Source organism: Daphnia pulicaria, chromosome 2, assembly GCF_021234035.1.
Source record: "Daphnia pulicaria isolate SC F1-1A chromosome 2, SC_F0-13Bv2, whole genome shotgun sequence".
NCBI lineage: Eukaryota > Metazoa > Arthropoda > Branchiopoda > Diplostraca > Daphniidae > Daphnia > Daphnia pulicaria.
This window is the reverse complement of record NC_060914.1, coordinates 12,166,925-12,189,539: the sequence shown is the minus strand read 5'-3', so window position 1 is coordinate 12,189,539 and position 22,615 is coordinate 12,166,925. Positions and strand designations below refer to the sequence as shown.

The 22,615-nt window shown below is 44.1% G+C and overlaps 5 protein-coding genes across 11 annotated transcripts; 2 read left to right on the top strand and 3 right to left on the bottom strand.

Moving 5' to 3' along the window:
* Positions 1–896: 896 nt before the first annotated feature.
* LOC124326237 (alpha-1,4-N-acetylglucosaminyltransferase-like) lies at positions 897–2,847 on the top strand. The gene is made up of 2 exons (XM_046784952.1): positions 897–1,466; positions 1,533–2,847. The coding sequence occupies exons 1-2, from the start codon at positions 1,280–1,282 to the stop codon at positions 2,588–2,590; spliced, it is 1,245 nt and encodes a 414-aa protein (XP_046640908.1). The 5' UTR covers positions 897–1,279; the 3' UTR covers positions 2,591–2,847.
* LOC124326243 (lactosylceramide 4-alpha-galactosyltransferase-like) lies at positions 2,646–20,816 on the bottom strand. 3 transcript variants are annotated; one of them, XM_046784963.1, is made up of 2 exons: positions 20,188–20,816; positions 2,646–3,860 (listed from the first exon to the last, which is right to left on the bottom strand). In XM_046784963.1, the coding sequence occupies exons 1-2, from the start codon at positions 20,327–20,329 to the stop codon at positions 2,860–2,862; spliced, it is 1,143 nt and encodes a 380-aa protein (XP_046640919.1). In that variant the 5' UTR covers positions 20,330–20,816; the 3' UTR covers positions 2,646–2,859. The 3 variants fall into 3 exon arrangements, with proteins under 3 accessions (XP_046640919.1, XP_046640917.1, XP_046640918.1); XM_046784961.1 differs by lacking the exon at positions 20,188–20,816 and adding an exon at positions 3,921–4,231; XM_046784962.1 differs by lacking the exon at positions 2,646–3,860 and adding an exon at positions 19,094–20,125 and having other exon boundaries at positions 20,188–20,794.
* LOC124326267 (lactosylceramide 4-alpha-galactosyltransferase-like) lies at positions 5,954–7,355 on the bottom strand. The gene is made up of 2 exons (XM_046784996.1): positions 7,033–7,355; positions 5,954–6,974 (listed from the first exon to the last, which is right to left on the bottom strand). Exons 1-2 carry the CDS (start codon positions 7,232–7,234, stop codon positions 6,028–6,030), a joined length of 1,149 nt encoding a protein of 382 aa, XP_046640952.1. The 5' UTR covers positions 7,235–7,355; the 3' UTR covers positions 5,954–6,027.
* Positions 10,344–13,157, top strand: LOC124326380 (galactosylgalactosylxylosylprotein 3-beta-glucuronosyltransferase S-like). Of its 5 annotated transcripts, XM_046785169.1 has the most exons (10): positions 10,344–10,623; positions 10,717–10,956; positions 11,050–11,163; positions 11,241–11,402; positions 11,465–11,683; positions 11,751–11,892; positions 11,987–12,314; positions 12,386–12,741; positions 12,811–12,921; positions 13,003–13,157. In XM_046785169.1, exons 6-10 carry the CDS (start codon positions 11,890–11,892, stop codon positions 13,129–13,131), a joined length of 927 nt encoding a protein of 308 aa, XP_046641125.1. In that variant the 5' UTR covers positions 10,344–10,623; positions 10,717–10,956; positions 11,050–11,163; positions 11,241–11,402; positions 11,465–11,683; positions 11,751–11,889; the 3' UTR covers positions 13,132–13,157. The 5 variants fall into 5 exon arrangements, with proteins under 5 accessions (XP_046641125.1, XP_046641123.1, XP_046641126.1 ...); XM_046785167.1 differs by lacking the exon at positions 11,050–11,163 and having other exon boundaries at positions 10,717–11,038; XM_046785170.1 differs by having other exon boundaries at positions 10,717–11,163; positions 11,576–11,683.
* Positions 20,817–21,010: 194 nt separating the features above from the next.
* LOC124326301 (carbohydrate sulfotransferase 11-like) lies at positions 21,011–22,495 on the bottom strand. The gene is made up of 2 exons (XM_046785045.1): positions 21,920–22,495; positions 21,011–21,841 (listed from the first exon to the last, which is right to left on the bottom strand). Exons 1-2 carry the CDS (start codon positions 22,319–22,321, stop codon positions 21,161–21,163), a joined length of 1,083 nt encoding a protein of 360 aa, XP_046641001.1. The 5' UTR covers positions 22,322–22,495; the 3' UTR covers positions 21,011–21,160.
* Positions 22,496–22,615: the final 120 nt, after the last annotated feature.

Sequence of the window (22,615 nt, the reverse complement as noted above, 5' to 3'; positions counted from 1 at the left end):
ATGCGTATAAAATGCAATCCAATATTCCTTATTTCTATTAGTCTTGCATTTCTAATAGCTGATGGCCTCATCACATCAAATGACGTAACCAATTTTCCAAATGATTTCGAATTTGTTTTCCCGCCAATCACGGGAATCGGGAATGATTGGCAGCCATTGACAGCGTGAAAGACGGAACAAAGAATTCGTCTGCGGCGTGAGACGACGACACGTGTAACATGCCATCGCTCGATTGGCGATTATATGGCGACAAGAATCAAAAAAGAAATCAAGGAGCGGAAGCGAGTTATTGGACGGACAGCATCATTCGTCCCCGCCCGCATTATGTATTAAACTGTCCTTAATAAAAATGTTATAATGGGTGAGCTGCTAACCTCCCAGGACGAGCCAAAGTCTTCCTAATACAGACAGACTTTTTTGGGGGAGAAATTCTATTATAAAACACATTTTTCCAATCAAACTGGTTTTTCTTTAGTCCATTCACTTTAATTCAGACACGAAAAGATTTCGACATTCAATTTTGTCAGTCAGTCGATCTGCCATGGGATGACAAGGCAAGTCTTGATGCCAACACACAACCAGTCGACTTGTTTTAGCCTGAAAGATTAAGTTGCCTATAATCAATACCTAATTTAGATGAAAGTCCATTTTTAAAATCAAGTTGAGCCTTTTTGTTTTTCTCCAAAATTTATAAAATTTATAACATCGAATCAAGGAAATGACATATTTTCCAAATTGGCTGCTGCTGCTGCTCCTGACCTCCAATCATTTTGTATTTGTACCCCAAGTCAATCGTCGCATGCTGTACACACGCAAGCAATAACCGTTAGAGATGTTGAAATGTGTCTTATATTCACCGCAGCAACAACAGCAGTCGATTGACAAGTGCAATGGGTTCAGCCGGTTTTGACTCTGAATGTAACAACAACAACTTCATTTGCATGTTGATTCAATTCAATGGCCGACGGCTATATAGACGGACAGAAAAAACATTCCAAAAGAAATGAAAGGGGGGCGGAGACTGACTGTAACGAGAGTCTCGGTGCTGTCCAATCAACAACTGACTCCCGCAATTCGACCGTGAGTAATTCAACTCTGCCTCTGGCGTCCATCACCGAAACAATTCCAGGGCCAGCAACATTAGCCCTTGCTGCTGTGTGCTACAAACTGAGACTGTCCAGCATTTTCGAGTTTGTTGGCCAGCCCATTGTGATACCGCTGGTTGTGATTGTCGTCGTCGTCGCTCGTTTGTTTGTTTTTGTCTGGCTCCTGCCCATCAATGTCCAGATGCTGCGACATGTTGCGCAATTGGAAAATGAAGTTGAGCAAAATTGTCACCAACATCAGCTGCAACAACAGGACTAAACAACACTTTCCGTTTTACTATCGCAACAGGTACGTGCCTAGATGGCGCATTCAACTGGCCCTGGGAATCTGCCTGGGCTTCCTCCTGGCCGTCTTGACAGGTACATATTATTTAGAATCCTTTTTTAAAAATCAACTATAACAATTAATTCTATATATTACGTCAGGAATGGAATCGCTGCTAGAGGACTCGATGTCGGTCGATTGGTCCGTCCAGTTCGCCAATGAGCCACTCAGTCGGCCATTCAAAGTGCCTGGACCCGAATCACTTTGCCCGGCAGCGTTCCGACCCGGAGGTGGCGCTGGTGGTGAAGGTGCGGACACGGAACGAATCAATTTCATCGAAAGTACCGGACGTGAATGTCTGACTCCACGCCAAGCCTGCGGCGTTGAATCGGCCGCCAGGGCCAATCCCGGCATGCACGTCAAAGTTTACCTCAACACGCACAGGATCGGTCCGCCCGGATGGGACGATCTACTCCGACGACCCGGTCGGGTCCGATCCTGCGCCTTCAACGACATGCTGCTGGCCCAGGACTTTTCCTCAAACGTCCAAATGGTCCGGCAGAATTTCACGCAAGTGCTGGCCGACAGTCTCTTCCGGCCGTTGGTGGCCGGCGGCAATTTCCACTCGAGTCACTGGTCGGTGGTCCAAATCAGCGACGCCATCCGGCTGCTGTTGTTGCAACAACACGGCGGATACTACCTGGACTTTGACAATATCGTCTTCCGGCCGCTGCATTGCCTCCGCAATGGATTCTCCTACCTGGAAGAGCATCCCAACATCGAGAACGGCATCATGGTGATGGATGCCAATCATCCGTTCTTGTCTTTTCTCATCCGCTATCTGATGCAGACGTACGACCCCAACAAACGGGTCAGCCTGGGCCCGCCGGCCTTTGGCAAGGCCTTCAAACTCTTTTGTCACATTAATGATCCGCTTTTCAAATCGGGATTGCATCGATGCCTGGACAATTCCAATTTGACGCTCTTCCATCCCGATTCATTTTTCCCAGTGAGACATTACGAACTGGGCCATTTCTACTCGACCACTTGGCCCGGGTTGGACCTGCAGAAAATGGAACGGGCCTATTTGACTCACGTCTACTTGTCCAGTTGGGGCCGCAAAGTTCATCCCAACTCGCTCTACTCGCGACTGGCCCGCCAGTACTGCCCGTCCGTCTGGCAGTTGACCAAAGAGACCAACATCCCCCTGGGATTTTGATTTTTCGTCCCGCCCAATTTATTCAAATAATGGAAAAGAAGAAATGATTACAGCATTGATCTAAAATGACATTTATTGTGTGTTGTAATAAGCGTTTGTCTACATTTCCCCCCCAGTCATGTGGTGTTTGATTACTCTTTGGCTAAATTGCGTGGCGCGGATACTGGAATTTTCAATAGGATAGAAAGCGCGGGAAATTTAAAGGCATTTTTTGAAAAAAATTTCAATGGCAATGAATACACGACAAGTTTGAATAATTCTTGGGTACATTAAAATTCAAATTTATTACGAGATGTAGAGTAACTGGCCAAGTAAACGGCCGGACAGAATCGTTGAGCCAGAAAACCGTAGAGGCTGGACGGAGCCACTTGGGCCCCGTGCCCGGCCCCGTAAACGTGGACGACGTAACTCGTCTGCAGATTGTCCAGCTCAATCAGAGGGAAATTGGGCTCGTAAAATCGTTCCCTGTTCCGAAACGGAATTGGATAAAAAGCCTCAGTGTACAAGACGGTAAGGTTCCAGTTGTCGCCGCAGTCGAACCGATGGCCGAAATCGCAGCCCTCACATCCGCCGAATCCGCAAAATTCGCTGGCGGCTTTTATGAATGCGAGTGGTCCGATGGATTCCCTGCCCAGGGGATCGTATTCCCGCTCCATCAGCCGCATGTATTGATTGAGCAATTCGTGGCCCTTGTCGAAAATCAAGACGCCGTTCTCGATGCCGGCCTTGTATTCGGGCGAACGGACCTCGCCGGCCGTGTTCCTCAGGCAGCCGAGGGAGCGCAGGACGACGACGTCCAGGTCCAGGTAGATGCCGCCCGATTTGTGGAGCATGGCGATCCGCACGACGTCGCTCAGATGTTGGAAACTGAATTTGCTCTTTTCAAATTTGCCGCCGCGCAGCAGCGCCTCTAGCGGAGTTCCCAGAAGGTGTCGAGTTAAATCTTCGCGGATGATTTGGACGTTGTCCAGTCGATTTAAAACGTCCATCGACTGGCAGTTTCCATCGAGTCCGTATCCGCCATCGAGTTCCGGATTTCCGGGTGGGGGACTGGTGGCCATGTGGACTCGGATCTTCATGTCCGGATTGGTCCTGGCGGCCGATTCGATGGCGCAGGCCTGGCGGGGTCGCAGGCAATTTCCGCCGGAAGTTTCGATAAAGATGATGGTCTTTTCAGTGACTGGCGAATTTGATTCGCAGAGTTCCCCAATTGTTCCAATCCGGAATGCAGGAGCCATTGCTGGATCGCTAGCAATTGGTGAATATTGGCCTAATAGAAATGAAGAAATGAATTTGAAATTCAAACGAGAGATGGAAAAGTGAGTCAAACTTGTGGCAATGTTGATAACGATTGATGCGGTGAGGCTGAAAGTGAAGTAGAGGGAAAATAAGAAAAAGAACAAGGGCCGGAAGTAGGAAATGGCGCTGGATAAAAGCGAACGCCATTGCTGCTGCTGAGACTGCGAGAATGGCCAAAGAAATGTCCGCCAGTAATAGGAGCCGGACGCTGCTGCCATCGCAATGGTTTGCTTCAAACCGATTCGCCTCAACATGACAACGTTCGCCTAATATTGACGTCGACCTCGGCGGCTGTTGCTGCTGGACGGAGGTGAAATCCACCTGGATGTGCGAGTAGAAAAGATTAAACTAAAACTAAACGAAAAAAAAGGGAAGAAACCGGCCGAGAGGGAGAGAGACTTTTCGTGATTTCATCACGGGGTCCATCAGCCATCAGAAACTGGTTTTTTTATTTTCTTTTTTGTATCACACCCGTTGCCCTTGACAAACAAAACGACAACTTTCTCCAACGAGGGGCTGGAAAAACAATTTCTTTTCATTTTTATTCTTTTAATCAAAATGGAGAAATTGGAAAAAAATTTTAAAATCAAAAGGATTCGTGTCGAATCAGAAACTGGTCCTCTATATAATAATCCTGTTTTTATGTTTTCTTCGGTTAATGTTTTAATTGGAATTTTTGAACAAAAAAAACATGGATAAAGAAATGAATATGTAACACCGGTCCTTGTATAATAATCATAAAGCCACGAACGTCAATCATTTTCCAAAGGCCGGCGCCTGCTGTCCGTCCGTCAACAGGTTAAGTGGAGGTTAAACTTGTTTCGTAATGATAAATAACTTGATTGCTGATGCGTGCAAGAAAAGAGCAGCTTCAGCAGATGTTGTTGTTAACACATTTTGGAATTAACCCCACCCGAGCCGTAGGGGCTGACAACGAATTGTTGGCCATTGCATAACGGCTCGACACATTCAGCGCATCGATCCATCACAAACTATCGCCAGTTTCACACGTGTACATTTGTTTCTTCATTTTCTGGTGATTGCACCTTTTGTTGATTGCGACGCCTCCGTTTTGTTTATGCACATCTCATCTCGCGGTGCATTTGATCTCTATAATAGGTACATTGCACCTCGTAATTATCTTCTTCAGATTGTCTCATCATCTCGTCCAATATCCCCGCAGCAATAATATGAATGAGCAATGAGAGGATAACGAGAATTGGCTGTGCAAGTCACGCGATAGCATCGCTCCCATTCACGCCGACAGGTACACAGTAATACAGTCTAATGTTGTATTAGATGCAACAGCATTTGTTGCTTCTCATTGCCGTTGGGTACAGTTAGACATGGCATCGGATAACTATAGAATTATTATGCGTATAGATTCATCTAGAATTTGACTTTCAAATCGTTATAGACCAAAGAAACAACGTGCTTTTGATGGGAAATGATGGGAATAGCCAATTGCAGAGTTGGTTCATCATCTGATTTCCATTGGCTTCCGTCCATTGGCTCCAAGGGTGTTGTCGGGAGCGAATCCTTATATAATGAACCAGCAGCCAAGGAATGAGGAATTGCGCTGTTCAGCTCAGACTACAAGTCGACCGATTTACATGTGTGACTGGGCAATTATTAGGCAACACGCCAGTCACGTCACTCCTTTTTCCCATCATCGTTTAACTGTCGTTGTGTAATTATATTTTTGAGAGGTTATTGCACTTGATTTGATTGATTTTCGACGCCTTTGAGATGAACTGGAGAGATTTGCATTGGAAACAGGTGATGGGAACAGATGATGCTTATGCGCATTCCAATCTCTTACGATTTCATAAATGGCGCTGGATGATGTCAACCCATCTGGCGCTCGAATAACAATTGACAAGTAGCAACGACCGAATTGTTGTTACACCACATTCCCTTGTACGTATGCCAAACTGGTTTGATTTGGCCTTTGGCAATCACCAAACGTCAAGTAAACCTCATTTTTTCAACTGGATTATTCCATCGTCATTACATCAAATCTGATTAGAATTAGACACACAAATATGAGAGAATTGAGAGTTAATATTAACACGATTTATTTATAAAATAGACTTGAATGCTTTACATATAGAAATGGGAGAAATCCAAAAAAACATTTAGAAAACGTAGAGACCCTGCAAGTGAAACTGATAGGTCGACGGGCAAAACTGGTTGGCCATGAAAGCAAAGAGACTCGTTTGGGGTACATGGGCCCCGTGTCCCGACCCGTACACATGAACCGAATAACTCTGACTGAACGTGTCCAGTTCCTCCTCGTCGAAATTCTCCTCGTAGAATCGATTCTGCTCGAAATAGGTGATGGGGTGGAAGGCCGTCTTGTTGTGCAATCGAATCTCCACACCGTCGTGGCACTTGAAATCGTAGACGGAATCGCTGATGACTTTGGACGGATGGTTGCACAGCATCTGGAAGGCCCGGCTCAACCCGTTGGGACCAATGACGGACCGCTCATTGGGCTTGTACGACCGCTGCATCCAGCGCATAAAGAATTTCAGGAGCTTGTGGCCTCGATCAAAGGCCATGAATCCGTTTTCGATCGACGACTCGCCCAGGATGAACGTGTGGCCGGCCGTGTTCCTCAAACAGCGCAGAGAGCGCAGGACCACCACGTCCAGGTCCAGGTAGATGCCTCCGTGCTTGTAGAGCAGGGCCACCCGCAGGGCGTCGCTCAGGTGCTGGAAGGCGTAGTCGCTGCCTTTTAATTTGCCGCCAAAGTAGAGCGACTCCAGCGGAGTGTCGACCAAATGTTTGGGCAAGTCACTCCGCATGACGTAGACGTTGGCCAGCGATTCCAGCACTTCCATCGTTTTGCAGTCGCGCTGTAATCCTTCACCTTTATCGGCTTCCGGATTGCCCGGAGGCCGTTCCGTCGCCATGTACAGGTAGATGCTCATGTCCGGGTTGGTCCTGGCCGCCGACTCGACAGCGCAGGCCTGGCGGGGTCTCAAACATTTTTCGCCGGAAGTTTCGATGAAAATGATCCGCTTTTCTCCTCCGCCGTCCTCCCGGCACAATTCGCCAATTTGTCCCGGAGCAAATTGCCCTTGAATTTTATAATTTTAATTAAATATTTCAGCCAATTGAATTAAAAATCAACTTACTCAATTTGGCGTCGATTTCTTCTTGGTCTAAATCGTTGCCGTGATGGATGAAGAGGATGGAAGCGACGGAGATGATGACGACAGCGCAGAGAAACAACCGGACGCAATGAGCCAAACGGAACATTTTAATCCTGGCGATCCTGCTGAAATTGAAAGTCAATCGACTCGGACGACGAGGCAACAGCAGATCAATTCTGACCATCGTCCTCTTGTAATCGGCCACAAAAGGGAATGAAGATGCTGGTGCTGGGCAAAAGAGTCCATCGGCGGGCAGCGAACTCTTTGTTCACGGCCAACCGGTTTTGGGCTCACTGACCAGCATTTCGTTCCACCATCCACTCGTTTGAATTGAATTAAAAACAAGTTGGTTTGTCTCCCCATCATTGAGAACCACCTAGCAGTCGAAATCAACACTACAACAACTGTCCAACAAAACTGTGGTATTAATCAATTAATTCATTTATTTGGAAATCTAGCTTTAAATCGTTTAAAAACTATGAATGAAGACGTAGGCCGTAGATGAGATACTCGTAGATTTTCAGCTGATAATCCTTGACGTAATGGAAGGAGACGGCGTAAGGCGAACAGCATTCCATGTCCTGTCAATAATAATCCGCATTAATTCAATAAAATGTGACTATATTTTATTAGGGTGACACACCTTTTTGAGGGGATAGAACGACCAATCGCGAAGGAACCAAGAACCTGGGAACTTTAAATGGCCGCAAATCATGTCCTCCAGACTCCACGGCAGGAAACGTTCCATCTCCTTCTCGTCCCGGGAATCACCAGTTGTCACGTCTAACTTGGCAAGACATTTCCCTACATTTATATGCAATTCCAATTGACACCAAATAACCTTATGTCTCCTCCACGCATTTTTTAGATTAGAATTGTATACCAATGTTGAAATCCTCCAGTCCGGCGTGACCGGTCACGCACAAACGATTCGAACCGCCCAGAGCAGCAGCAGCAGCAGCGGGGCGAGTTTCGTTGGCTGATTTCGTCACGTTATTGTGGCCGAGTCCAATTTCGACGAATCGGCGGACGGCCTCTCTCGTCAGGATGTACCCCGGCCCGCCCGAGTGAAATCCCTGAGTGACTTCGGGATTTTTGTACTTGAACCCCAAATGGATGGGCGTCGAGGCGTTGAAATTCAAAAGTAAGTGGCGCATGTTTTCCATCACGGCGTACGTGTCGTCGTCGGCCTTGTAGAACCAATCAGCTTCGTCCAGGTGGTGCTCGTAAATGTACCGAAAGGCCTCCTGGGTCTTGCCCCACAGATTTCCGTACGTGTCGTTGACGGGCAGGACGATGGCATCCGGTAGTTTCTCATCTGACATTTTTATTTATTACAATCGATTCAACTTATCATTTCAAAAGTAGATTTTATGAAACTATTATTACCTTGTTTGGAACTCATAAAGAGCAACTTGTCGCAACGTTTGCCCCACGTTTCTCTGACCAGTTGGGCCCTGGAATGGGTTTTGGGCGATGTGGCCACCCAGCAGAGAATTCGATCCCGTCTCGTCGTCCTTTTCTTTTCGTCCGGTCCAGTTGTTGTCCTTTCATCACCTGCTGTTGTGTGAGCTGTTGTGGTTGTCTCAACTTTAGTTTCCTGGAAAAAATCCAAGTCTTCAACCTTTTGGATGAATTCAATCAAGCCGGATTGTTTGATGATGGCCCTAGTGTCCACTTGATGAAGCGGAATGGAGATGACCATCAATTGGGCGGCCAAAATGCCCAACACGAAACCGACGAAAAGTCCCCTGAAAGTGCCAAACACGAATCTTCTTTGAAACATTTTCACAACTTTACTAGTATTCGTCATCATTGGCGGAAAGACGAAACAACAAATTATTACGGCGGGATATTCAGTAGGCAACTGCCGGAATCATCAACTTGAGATTTTCTTTCCTGCTCCCAGTTTGTATTCAAAGTCACGCCTTTCTTTATTCCTGATACTCACGACTGCTCGGTTACCAGTTATACCTATGCCTAGGCCTACTTTCTCCCATAGAAAAAAGTGGTTTGACATTATTGGGGTTAAATTTCTCCCTCCGGTCAAGTCCCTTGTCGACTTGCTGCCAAGGCCAACTGCTCTAAATAAACATAGAGAATAAAGAAAAGACAAATTAAAATTTAGTCCGCGGGATCGTAGTCACGTCTACCATTTAAACTGCGCAGACCGTGCGAGGGTGCTGGATCCTTTGATTATCATTAATTTGATTGCAACATTTTATATTAACCATCGTCATACCATCACTAGGGCAAATCACACGAGCTACTCCGGTTTTATACTTAATTAAACCCCTTCAGTCTAGTCCTTTATTAGAGACTAAATATTTTTTAAATTCTTAGTCACTATTTGATGATAAAGTCACTCGAGGAACCCCAACAAGTCGTTTCATTGTTCGCCTGATTAAAAATGACGAACCAGTTATGCTTTCCTTTTCTAGTTGTTCAGATAGTCGTGTCCTGCCCTTGAATTGAACGCTTTCATTTCCATTAAAACTGAAAAGTAAAACCAAACTAACCGGTTTGTCATCTGCTAGTGACATTCGTTTTTCTTTTCGATGGAAAACGACTCTGGATGTCAAAAATGTTGGGGCATCGACCGTTCGCTTTTTAATAGGCCGTTGAGTATACGAGGAGGTGACAGGTGGCGACAGGTTTTAGTTGCACTCTTCTTTCCTTTTTTTAGTTGAAACATTTGTGAATAATTCAACAATCTAAAATTTTTAAACAAAAGTTTGTCGTCTAGTATTTATAAAGTTACATAAGCAAATAATATGTTTCGACTAATACTGAAGCAAGAATAAAAATAAACCTGCATGGAAGATTGTATATGCTATCATTACCACATTTTCCAATATTGAAATGATATATCTTCCTTCAGGAACAGCACTAGATTGATTTGCCCACATACAACCTACATATGTGGTTTCGTGATTCAGATTGCTGAATGGATTTCAAATTTTAAAAAAGTTTTAACTTTATATTCTCTTAAAGCAAAGAGCAAATAGATAATGTGGTGTTTACCACGTTTTATAGCTTGTCGACACGCGATTGCTCCCCATCAGATAGATTGTAATCACGAAATACTTAACTATATACTATATTTAAGCATTTTTTAAAATTGTATTTAACCTTCAGCTGAATTTCGACATTCTTTTCTGTTTAACTTTCCCTCATTTAATTTTTTAAACTTAAATTACTTTTCTTGATTTTTGAAAGATGAAAGTCAGATGTAAATGAAAAGCAGAAAACCAATCGATATCCTACTTCTAAGCAATCGATTAGGAAAACCAAAAATCGCAATCACTGCAATCACATTCGTCAGTCACATTCTTCACGACAGACGACACACAGTGTGTATTGATAATCAGACTCGGAGTGTATTTCAAGTGCTTCTCTAGGACTATAAATTAAATAGTATTAGGAGATCTTTTTGAAAATAAAATCGTTGGCCAACATGTTCCAGTGTGTTATCGTTTTGACGACTTGGTATCCCTGCTGTTCCATGTACTTTTTCAGGGTCTCTTTTCCTTCTCGGCCGTGGATGAACTCCACCGACAACGTCTAATAATAGTAAGTAATAAACTTGATAATCATGCTTATCTCAGTATAGAATATAGATAATTGATTTGTATACTTTGATGTCGACACGATCCCACGGAATAGTTTTCAGGACGGCCAATTCGTCACCTTCAATGTCCAAACTGAAATAATCGACTTGGGTTCGGTTGAGAGCCGACAGGATGGAAAACAACGGGAAACATTGGACCTGGACGCTGTCGGGTCCTGGTTTAGCCTGGGAAATGCGGCCCATGTTGAACGCCTGTTTGAACGCCACCGTCCTTTTTTTAAAAATTCAAAACCCCATTTCAATCGTTGCAGAAATAATGAATTGATTTTAAATAGGTATGCATTACTTTGGACTGGGTGACGTACTGAGACAGGCCGGAACGGACCAGGCACGTCGGTTCTTCTCCAATAATTTCTGGTAATTCTTAGGATCAGCTTCGATGAGAATTCCTTGCCAACCCAAATGTTGTTCCATGAACAAAGTGTTGGAACGCACCTGGCCGTCCAGAGCTCCGCATTCGATAAAGAATCCCTTTTCCTTTTGTAATATACGTCACGTCATTAATTTAGTTTAATCACTTTTGGGGCTTATTAATTACCTGATTTTTCAATATTTCCAGGATACTCTGAGCTTGTCCCATGGAAGGATTTTCGACGATAGGCGGGTCAAGTTTGAGGTTCTTTACCGTCGACGGCGGATGCAGAAATTGGCTGCGGATTAAATTCAAAATGCACGGGTCGTCCTGTTGTATGGCCGCCATCGAATTCACAGACTCTATCAGGTGAAAATCCAAATGAATTAAATATCTCAAAAATCATTCATTTAGTCTTACCTGTATCGCAGGTAAATATTCCTTGATAGGAATTGATTGGTGGCGAATAAATGAAGAAAATCAAAGTCAAAACGATTGTCAAAAAGAGAAGAATAACGGGCCGTCTTCTCGTCATTTTCTAGCCGAATCAAACTCAACTTGCATCCGCTTCTGAAGCCCACTATGGCGACTGTGCTGGCCATCAGGGACGGTTGCCAGAGAGAAGGTGAAAGCGAAGATGAGCAGAGCAGGTTTCGAAATTGCCTTTTTGATTAAATGGTCACCTTGAAAATTCTTATTCCTATGCCCACATTACAGAACCAAAAATGTCAAACTGGTTTCTCAGCCCTTTGTGAACACAGAGCAGCAGACGAGCCTATCAATTGAGTAGGCACCACTGTGAACTTCGGACGTGGATGATATTTAGTTTCTTTTGTAAAAATCCAGCGGATCCATCATGGTAAGATACATTTATTTAATCGATAATGTTTTTAATTTCTATTTAATTAATTCAATTAATTATTATTTTTGTTTTATTTTGTTTTATTTTCCAGTGGGGATGGCCGAATGTCCGTTCTAAACCTGGCGCCTTCTTCTACGTACTTTTGCTGGGCTTGGCCGGATTCGTTTACAACTACAATTCCAACAGCAACTTGCTGACCATTTTGAACCAGTCTGAGGAAACTGAGTTGCCCGTCATTTACGTCATCACGCCAACGTACCGCCGTCTGGTCCAATTGGCCGAGTTGACTCAACTGGCCCAAACGCTTTCGCAGGTCCCTTCCGTCCACTGGATCGTGGTGGAAGACAGTGAAGAGCTTTCATCCGGAGTCACTCATCTCCTCCAGCGGTTCGACGCCATCCCCCACACTCACCTGCACGGTATCAAATATAAACCACCCCATTATTATTATTTTAGTTTCAACATGGAAATGTCATTAATAATTTCACAGGTCGGATGCCGGAACTGTTCCGGGGCAATGCCTCGAGTACACCGTACACGTCGAGGCCTCGCGGGGCGTCTAACCGCAACCGGGCGCTCCACTGGATCCGCGAGAACGTCCAGTCGGGCGTCGTTTACTTTGCAGACGACGACAACACGTACGACCTGCGCCTCTTCCACGAGATGCGTCACACCAAGAAAGTCTCCATGTGGCCGGTGGGATTGATTGGGATTTACGGCGTCAGCTCGCCCGTCGTCGATCCCGACACTGGGCACGTCAAGGAATTTTTCGACGGATGGGTCGGAGATCGAACCTACGCCGTCGACATGGCCTCGTTTGCCATCAACGTCCAGTTGCTTCATCAGGTCTAGTCTATTAGGTGCTATTTTTTTTTTTTAAATTGTGTAATTTTGTTGATTGATTGATGACATCAGAATCCTGACGCAATGATGCCTTACCGGGCCGGATACCAGGAAGATTTCTTCCTCAAAAGTTTGAATTTGACTTTGGAGGATATTGAACCCAGAGCTAACAATTGCACCCAGGTATTTTAATTATGAAATTCCGGTAAAATAAATGAATTGGTTAATTATAAGAAATTGGTTTTGGTTCCCCATTCATTTCAGATTTTAGTCTGGCACACCCAAAATGCCAACTACAAATCAGTGCCGTCCTTTGCCCTCAAGAGCCGCTTCGAGAGGACCAACGTACAACAACTTCGCTCACAAACTCTCAATCTCCTTCCCGTTGCCTAATAATCCATTCAACTAATGTTTCAACCTTTTGTAATTTTTCGAAAAATGAATGTTACTATGGCGCAACTCGAGTTAGTCTAGAGCTGTGTAATATCTATCTACGTATATCTATATAAAATAAGAACAGGTTTTTCTGATGAAAAGGGAGGCCTTTGGTTATTGTCATAGACCGGTACGACCACGAAATTCAAATGAATTATGATCAGATACTATTATGTTGCTTTGATGCATTTGTTTATTTGTTTGGCTCAGTCATATGCAACATTGTGTTGCCAGTCATTTGCGAGTCAACTTGATAGATCAACGATGCTGGACGTGAATATGATAATCCAGTTCGAGTCCTCATTAGGCATATAAACAAAAGGGGTACGTATAAACTATGTGGCCAGGAAAACCAGTTCCTATATATGTTGTCCACAAAGGCCTATATAGATAGCCTATCAAAAATTCCCGAGGCGAATTGTGATGATACTGCTCCGCCCAATTCCCCATCCAGCAGCAGCCCTCCAAAAGTCAAAGATGGCGAGACATTGATGCCTGTACACGCTGGAGGACCCATTGTCATCAGTTGCTCTACTAAAGTTTATCCAGTTGGGCGAGTCCAGCATTTCAGAAAACAACCAGCATGGCTTATTATTATTATTTGATGGGCTGGTGTAGTAGTAACTCTTGCATGTTTCGCTTGCGCTACTTGGCCGTCACGTTCCTGTTGATTTTCGTGAGTCTGGTGTACCTCCAGCAGCAGCATCAGGTAAAGAGCAGCGGCGGCGGCAGACTAATACCGTCGGAACTGATTGCGCCAGCAGTGGAAATAACAGCAGAAGACTCGCCACAGCAGCAGCAGCCACATCGGAGCAGCAGCAGCAGTTATTGCAGTTTGGCAGCTGATTTGAGGGGTGCCCACCAAAAAGTCATCGGCTATTCCATTTACGGCGATTTCTCGCGAGATTACGTCTACCGCAAGTATTTGAAACCCTTCACCGAGACGCTCAGGTCGATTCCAATCCGATATCCAGGTAAATAAAACAGGTGGCAATTATAAAGAAATTCATTCACTCGTCAACGGAAATTCGCCTCCTACTCACAGGGTGGATTGTGAGGATTTACCACAATTTGACGAGCGACGACGTGGAGAGTTGGCGAATGTTGAACCAAGTTTTAGACTTGGCCATCAGCCGTGAGCAGTACATTGATCTCTGCAACGTGACGTACGGAAATCATCAAGGAACGGCAGTTGGCCGACATTTTCGCCATGACGTGGCGTTGGGTAATCATCTCTGCTGGGCAGTTTAATAGGCCAATATTCATCAACTTGTTGTTGCAAACGTATTTTTGTGCAGTTGCCTTTGTTGGATGACATGGTGGACGTGTTGATGTCCAGGGACACGGACAGTCCCGTCTTCCCTCGTGAAGTGGACGCCGTGGTCCAGTGGCTGGCCAGCAACCGAACCTTCCACATCATGAGAGACCATCCTGCTCGCTGTCGCTTTATCGTCGGCTGTATAATCAGATTTGAATTTTCTAAACAATTTCACGACGCACGCGTTCAACAATGAATTGAAATGATAAAAATTCCTCAGGTTGTTGGGGAGTGAAAATCAGCCGACAGCGCTCCGAAATCGCCGCCATAGCCGAGAAGATGTTTAAACAAAATCACTTGCACAAGTACGACTACGATCAGCAGTTGCTGGACAGATTCTATCAGCCGATGGCCAAGAAGAGCATGGTATAGTATACCAGCAGCAGACTTTAATTGTCAATGTGCTAGCTATATTATACTTTTCCGTGTCAACAATGTCGTTCATGAATTATATTCAGGTGGCCCACGACAGCTACTGCTGTGAAATCATCAAGTCCAACAGCAGCCGGCCATTCCCGACGGCCAGAGAAAAAAACGGCGTGTTCGTCGGATGGAGAGAAATTGGCCAACCCAATGAATCGCTCAAATTCCCCTGTCCGGAGAAATGTCGGCCGCCAAATTCGCGTCTATTAAAAAACGGATCAGACTGGAGTTATTGTTGAATGAACGAGTTTTTACTACGACTATATTTGAACTGTTATTATGACACGAGTCGGATTATGTTGTTACCTATAGAGAAAAATAAAAATATAGCCTACAATTGCTTAAATCCAAAAACGACAGCAGCATATAGAATAATTAATAGGACGACCAAGAGGGTCATGTAGTCCAATTCAGGAAAATTGAATCAACTTTGCCGATGGTCTATCAAATAAGGAAAAATCTAGATTTAATAATAACCAGTTTCTGGAGCAGCTTTCTCTTTTGGGTGGGTGAGACGCGATAAGAAAAAGTGACCTTGATAATTCCAGATTGGAATCGGCCGAGTCATAATGCGGCCTGTGCGGCTGACGACACCAACAGGTTCAAGAGTTGAACAAACCAACAGAAAAATGTCGAGAAAGAATCAGGACTACTATACGCTGTTTACAGTGGACATTTGAAGGTCGATGTGGCTAGCAGTCGCCAGTCGGACAGAGCGAGGAACGAAGATGAGTTTTCAACATGAATGCTGGCAGAGCTGCAACAGCAAAATCCAATATCGTCCAACTAAATCTTGGAGTTACTTCATCGTCGTCGTGTCTTTTTGCTTTTTCTGCGCCTACCTGTTCCAGTTACAGCACTCGCCGTTCAACTACCCGCTACTACCCGCCAATCATATCGACATTAAGGTAAACATTTCAATTTCAAATTAGCTATCTTAAAATTTGGCACCAACTTTGGCTTATCATTTTTAGTTATTTAAAGGGATTCTCGAATGAAATTGAAAAATTGACCAATTTCATTCCAACCAAAAACATTTTACTGTGGCCCAATTCGTACGGCTACCGATTCGGCATTGGCCGTCAACCCTTTGTGGACAACGGCTGTCGGGTCAGCAATTGCCTCATCACCTACAACTCGACTCTGATGCCCCACTCGCAATTCGACGCTTTCCTCGTCCATCCGCCGACCATCAACGGGCCGTACATTCTCAAAGATCGTCGGCCGGACCAAATGTTTGTTCTGTTCTCTACCGAACCACCGGTGCACATGTACCATCTTCAGAAATACGAGAATTACTTCAACTGGACCATCTCCTACCGGACGGGGTCCACTTTCCAACTGAAATACGGCGAAATCATTCCGCTGGAAAGCGCCCCGCAGACGGAAGAGGAGCTGGCGACATTGCGGCTGAGCGCGGCCCAGTCGGCTGTCAATCCGGCCAAAGGGAAAACGAAATTGGCCATTTGGATGGTGACCAATTGCAAAGCGAGAAGTAACCGGCAGGGATACGTCAGAGCGTTGAGGAAACATTTGACAAATGAAAAGAATCAGACGTCGCTGGATATTTTCAGTCGCGACGGATGCGAGGGTGGGCGGATCCCGTATGAAAACGCCCCTTTGATTAATCACTGATAATTGAAGGATATAAGCTTGATTAATTTTCCAATGATTTTCGCCATCAAAATTCGGACATGATTATTACTGACTTAGCATAAATTTATCACTGAGAAATGAATGGTTTTTCTTTGATTTTCAAATCATATATTCACTTACTTTTGACTGATTTAAAGTGAAGTTTTCAATGCTTTTTTATTGATTGATTTTTCAATGCTTTTATCCAATGACTTTTTTTAGAAAATTCAAAAGCTAAATTTTACTATACTAGTTTTCTTTCTCTACCAGTTTTGAACTCCTGTTGTCGGTTTTCCTTACCCTTTTTCTCCTTTTTTATTTTACTTACTTACCTATTATCTGTTAGAATTAATTGTATCATTGGTTGAAATTTTCCGTATCGGGACTTGAACCATCGCAACATCGAGTGGTAGCCAGACTCTATAACCAACTACCTATGACGTTGGACATTCGATAAATTTAGTCAGTTCAAGTATCTAATTCATACGTATCTTATATAGGGCGTTGTGATAAAAAAATTTTTTTTCGAAGAAAAAGAAAAACGTGTTGGTGGTGTGTTTGGTATTTTTCGTATTTTTATAATCATTAAAAAATCTTTCACAAAATCGTGAAATAACATATAAGAAAAATGCTAGAAGTAGGATAGAGTCCAGAAACGAAATATTTGTCATTGCAAAATCAATAAGCGGATAGAAATTATAACCGAGCCCGAAAAAAATCATTCGTTTATCACTAGAAATATCATTTGTCATTTAGGATATTATCGATTAAAGTAGGTCTCAAAATTATGGTATCTACCTTCATATTTACGATGATTGCGCTGTTCGCCTAGGAGTCGCTTTCGCGTTAAACCAAGACTACCACCCGTCTTACCATCATCATATGAAGAAGATACCAACTGAAATCATACTCAGAGTTATTTTCATTGATTCATTTTTATAAGCCCCGATCTGGGATTGAACACGGTACCTTTCGATCCATAGGAGCGTGCGATAACCATTGGCCTATGGTTGCACATTCGATTCTATATTAACCATGTTGACAACGCCGTATGTTTCTTACATATGGAAATTCACCCTTAATATCATTGATTTCGACGCAACAAAATAATATAAGTCAATGATTCTTCATAAGAAGAACGTGAAAACCATTCCAAAGGCCTTTCAGTGATAATTTATTGATATTTGAGAAATCATTTGTAATGGTATTCATTCACTATGTTCACTATTTAGTAATAATCGGCAATAAAGTCAATGAACTATCAGGAAAATATTAATCGGGATAACTAATGATTTACATTGATAATCAGTGAAAATCCAATGATTCTGGAAATCCCTGTCGTGATATTTGTCAACTGTGCTAGGCTGCTAGCCGTAGTAGTATAAAAATCAATAGCAAGCTGTATAAAAATCATTATAAAATCAAAATTACCGTTTGGGACTCATTGAACAATCATTTATTAATCATTGGAATGATTTCTTAGTGATAAATAGATGCTGATTATTGATTTGTAGGTGTCGATGAAGTATGGCAATAAAATGATAAGAAATTCAAAGGTTTACTGAAAATTACTGAAAATGTAAATATCAGTAGAAAATCAGTAATTTTTCAAAAGAAAATATTCCATGGATTTTTACGTTATGTTCATTGATTAGTTCAATGACTAAGTTAAGTTTAATCACTGCAAAATACTTCATTTTCTGGATCTAATGATAAACCAATGAGTTTTTTGGACTCTGTTCTAATTTTTGAAATATCTTTGATTTTCCAACGATTTGTTACTGACTTTGTAAATTGATTTATCATAGAAAATCATCGCCAGTGATAATTGCGTGACATTCTTACTGACATTCTATGACATTTCAGACTGTCTATTGATTTGTTTATGCTTTTCATTGATCTGCAGTGATTTTCATTGACTCATTTCCATACGGGGAACATTTGCCCAAGAGAAAAGAACGGCCAGGAATGTTACGACAGCATCGAGCGGGACTACAAGTTTTACCTGTCGTTCGAGAATTCCATCTGCGACGACTACGTCACCGAGAAATTCTTTGAGATGATGTCCAGAAATGTCGTGCCCGTCGTCCTGGGCGGCGCCAATTACACGGCCCTGGCCCCGTCTCATTCCTTCATCAACGCATTGGACTTCACGCCGAGAGAATTGGCCAACTATTTGAAGCAGCTGGACGCCGACGACCGTTTGTACGCCGAGTATTTCTGGTGGAAGCCGCACTATCAAGTCGCCAATCTCTACCGCACCAATCGACAAGTCTTTTGCCACCTCTGCCAGGCTCTTCACTATCAAGTGGGCCAACCTCTGCTGGGCAACAGCAACGGATCCGCCATCAAAGATGTCAAAAAGTGGTACGTGGACGACTCCCATTGCCTCGACAACCCCAAGTTCGATGAAACGTAGATTAATTTTTAAAAATCAATTCAATAGGATTTGTATTCTTGTTTCCATTGATTACAAAATTTTTTTTCAACAGACTCGTAGTGAATTTTCATTCAAGAACTAGAACTAGATATTTGCTGTAATAATAGTTGATTTAAAGCGCAGTGATTAGAATTTCAGTTTATTTCGAGATTTGGAATGACTGGCCCCGTAAACGGCCGGACAGAATCGTTGAGCCAGGAAACCGTAGAGGCTGGACGGAGCCACTTGGGCCCCGTGCCCGGCTCCGTAAACGTGGACGACGTAACTCGTCTGCAGATTGTCCAGCTCAGTCAGAGGGAAATTGGGCTCGTAAAATCGTTCCCTGTTTCGAAACGGGATCGGATAAAAAGCCTCGGGGTACAGGACGGTAATGTTCCAGTTATTACGGCAGACCCACAGCTGGCCGAAATTGCAGCCCTCGCAAACGTCAAATCCACAAAAATCCCTGGCGGCTTTTATGAATGCGAGTGGACCGATGGATTCCCTGCCCAGGGGATCGTATTCCCGCTCCATCAGCCCCATGTATTGATTGAGCAATTCGTGGCCCTTGTCGAAAATCAAGACGCCGTTCTCGATGCCGGCCTTGTATTCGGGCGAACGGACCTCGCCGGCCGTGTTCCTCAGGCAGCCGAGGGAGCGCAGGACGACGACGTCCAGGTCCAGGTAGATGCCGCCCGATTTGTGGAGCATGGCGATCCGCACGACGTCGCTCAGATGTTGGAAACTGAATTTGCTCTTTTCAAATTTGCCGCCGCGCAGCAGCGCCTCTAGCGGAGTTCCCAGAAGGTGTTGAGTCAAATCTTCGCGGATGATTTGGACGTTGTCCAGTCGATTTAAAACGTCCATCGACTGGCAATTTCCATCGAGTCCGTATCCGCCATCGAGTTCCGGATTTCCGGGTGGGGGACTGGTGGCCATGTGGACCCGGATCTTCATGTCCGGATTGGTCCTGGCGGCCGATTCGATGGCGCAGGCCTGGCGGGGTCGTAGGCAATTTCCGCCGGATGTTTCGATAAAGATGATGGTCTTTTCAGTGAGCGGCGAATGTGATTCGCAGAGTTCCCCAATTGTTCCAATCCGGAATGCTGGAGCTAATATTTTTCCGGCTGGATCGCTAGCAAATGTTGATAACTTTTCTAGAATTAAAAACCGTTTCATTTAATTTGAACGAGAGATGAAACGGAAAACTGGTCCAAACTTGTGATAATGTTGATGAGGAATCCGGTGAGGATGAAACTAAAGTAGAGAGAACAGAAGAAAACGGATGAGCGGCGGATGTAGGAAATGGCGCTGGATACGAGCGGATGCTGGCGCCATTTCTGCTGTTGCAAGATCCACATTTGCACCACCAATTTGTAGGTATAATGAATCAATTCCAGCGCTGCTATTTTGCACACGGTCACAATGAAATGAAATGTCTTTAGATTTGATTGGATTCAACTGATGCTGAAACAGTTGAGGGGTAGAAGCTCGTGCGGAAACCCTCCACAGTGCAGACTAATTCGATTGCAAATAAACAAAAGGCGAACACGAAGCAGCAGCAGCGGGAATCGAGTTTGATTGCATCAGCAGCAACTGGCCAACTGGTTTTATTTTCCATCCGATGCCCTTGGCGATGACAATTGGCGAGTTGGGTTGAACGTATAAAAGGAGAGATGCCATTAAATGGGCGCTGTTGGATTTGAATAGAATCTCTTTTTTTCGTGGGGGGAGGAGGTCGACAAACATCAGAATAAGAAACCACGTACACATGGGTGATGACTGCAGTTGACGATGAAAGACTCGACATGTCTCAAACGTTAGTATCTAGACTCCCATTGAATAGGAAAACCGGTCGGCGATAACATCAATTTCAAAGAGGAATATCAAATGGTCAAAAGTTGATTTTCGAGTTGTTGGTGCTACAGCCAAGGTCGTATCCAACCAGAGCACGAATAATCTACCAATTTTCTACTTTTATTTGATTCATTGTATTTTAGCTTTATTATATAAGTGGCTGCCCTTGAAGAAGAAGTCGACCAAAAATCAGCAGCCGGATTTATTAACTATCATAATATCACGATTTGATTATTGCTGAGCACAGTCGATTGAATTTTATTATATAGTCCGTATTATATTTAGAATCAATTATGTATGCGAATTACACAAATAATTTCAATGAGAAAAGCGAATCATTTTTCTGCGGTGTATTGCGGATATCCGAACAACCGGAAATCGTCGGCAAACATTTGATTGAGTTCACGCAGCTGTTGTTGGCTGATTTGCTTCATCAAATCTTTCCACAGAGACGACGTCGTTTTCGGCTTAGTCGGCTGTCCCGCAAAGAGTCGACTCAGGTCAGTTTCGTTCAACTTGTCCAGTAGGAAATTGACGTCTTGGTTTAACGTTTCAAATTTCCCGATGAAATGGAATTTCATGTCACACGGACGGCAAAGGTCGACGACCGGCCGCCAATGGACGTCCAGCGGTTTCCGTCCGTTTCTCCACTCGTCGACGATGAAACGGACGAATTCGGGAAAAGTCACGTCGTGTCCCGTTTCCAGTGAAAGCTGATTGGGATTTTGACGATATTTGCGGATGATTTCTCTTCCGACGGCCTTTTTGTAAAAGGCGTCGTTGCCGGCCAATTTGTCCCGGTAGGCCGAGACGAGCCTTTCGAACGGATGGCGGACGAAAATGAATTTGGTAAAGTCGCCCAGTCCGTTTTTCATCGTGTCGTTCAAATTGTTGGCGTTCAAAATTCGCATTGGATTTTGTTCGTGGATGGTCAATCTCGGGATGGACGACAAATCGTCCGTCTCCACCTGTCCCGATAGAATCAACATGAGTCCCTTCAAATTCGTGCTGGCCACCTAATAGAAATTGTCAATCAGATTTAGTTTTATTACATTTTCACCACTTGATGAAAATTGGAATTATTTTCTTTTTACTTTGGGAACATCGCAGTACATGACCCGATGTCGATCCTCAATTTTGAACCGGACAGGAATGGCCGCCATTTTTCGCTTATTCGGTTGATGATTGGCCGCTGTCGTGTTTCGGCATTTCTCCTGTAACAAATTCAGCCTCTCTAGTTGCTGGATTTCCATTAGTTCCGTCCTGGGCGGATCTGCTAACACGGCCGACACGTAGTTATTCAAATTGCCGGGCTGATTGAGGAACAATAGGAGCGACACGACACACAAAAAGCAGCAGAAAACAATTTGACGGAAGCAAAATCTCGACACAACACACCTCGACATGTTTGATGGAAAGTTTAATTTCGTGGCGTATTTATTACAACAACTGCTGCAGTAGTTGAACCATCGACAAGTCGACTCGATCGAGTCCATCCACTACGAGTTGTGTTCTAACGTTGCGCAGCAGTGCTGCTGTCCTATCGTGCCAATCCAAGAAGGTGAAAACCTTCAAAAGTAAAAAGAAAGAAACAAGTCTGACATTATTGGCGAGCCGATGAACTCTTAAATATGCAGATGAAAACTGCTGTCCAGCTCTTGCCCTGCCCTATGGTTCCAATGCAGAAAAATACCAAGCACTGCTATGTAGACACTGTATTAACTCAAGTACGGAAAACATTCACGATGCCAACTGTTGGATGGGCGGCATAAACAATGATGGTTGACTAA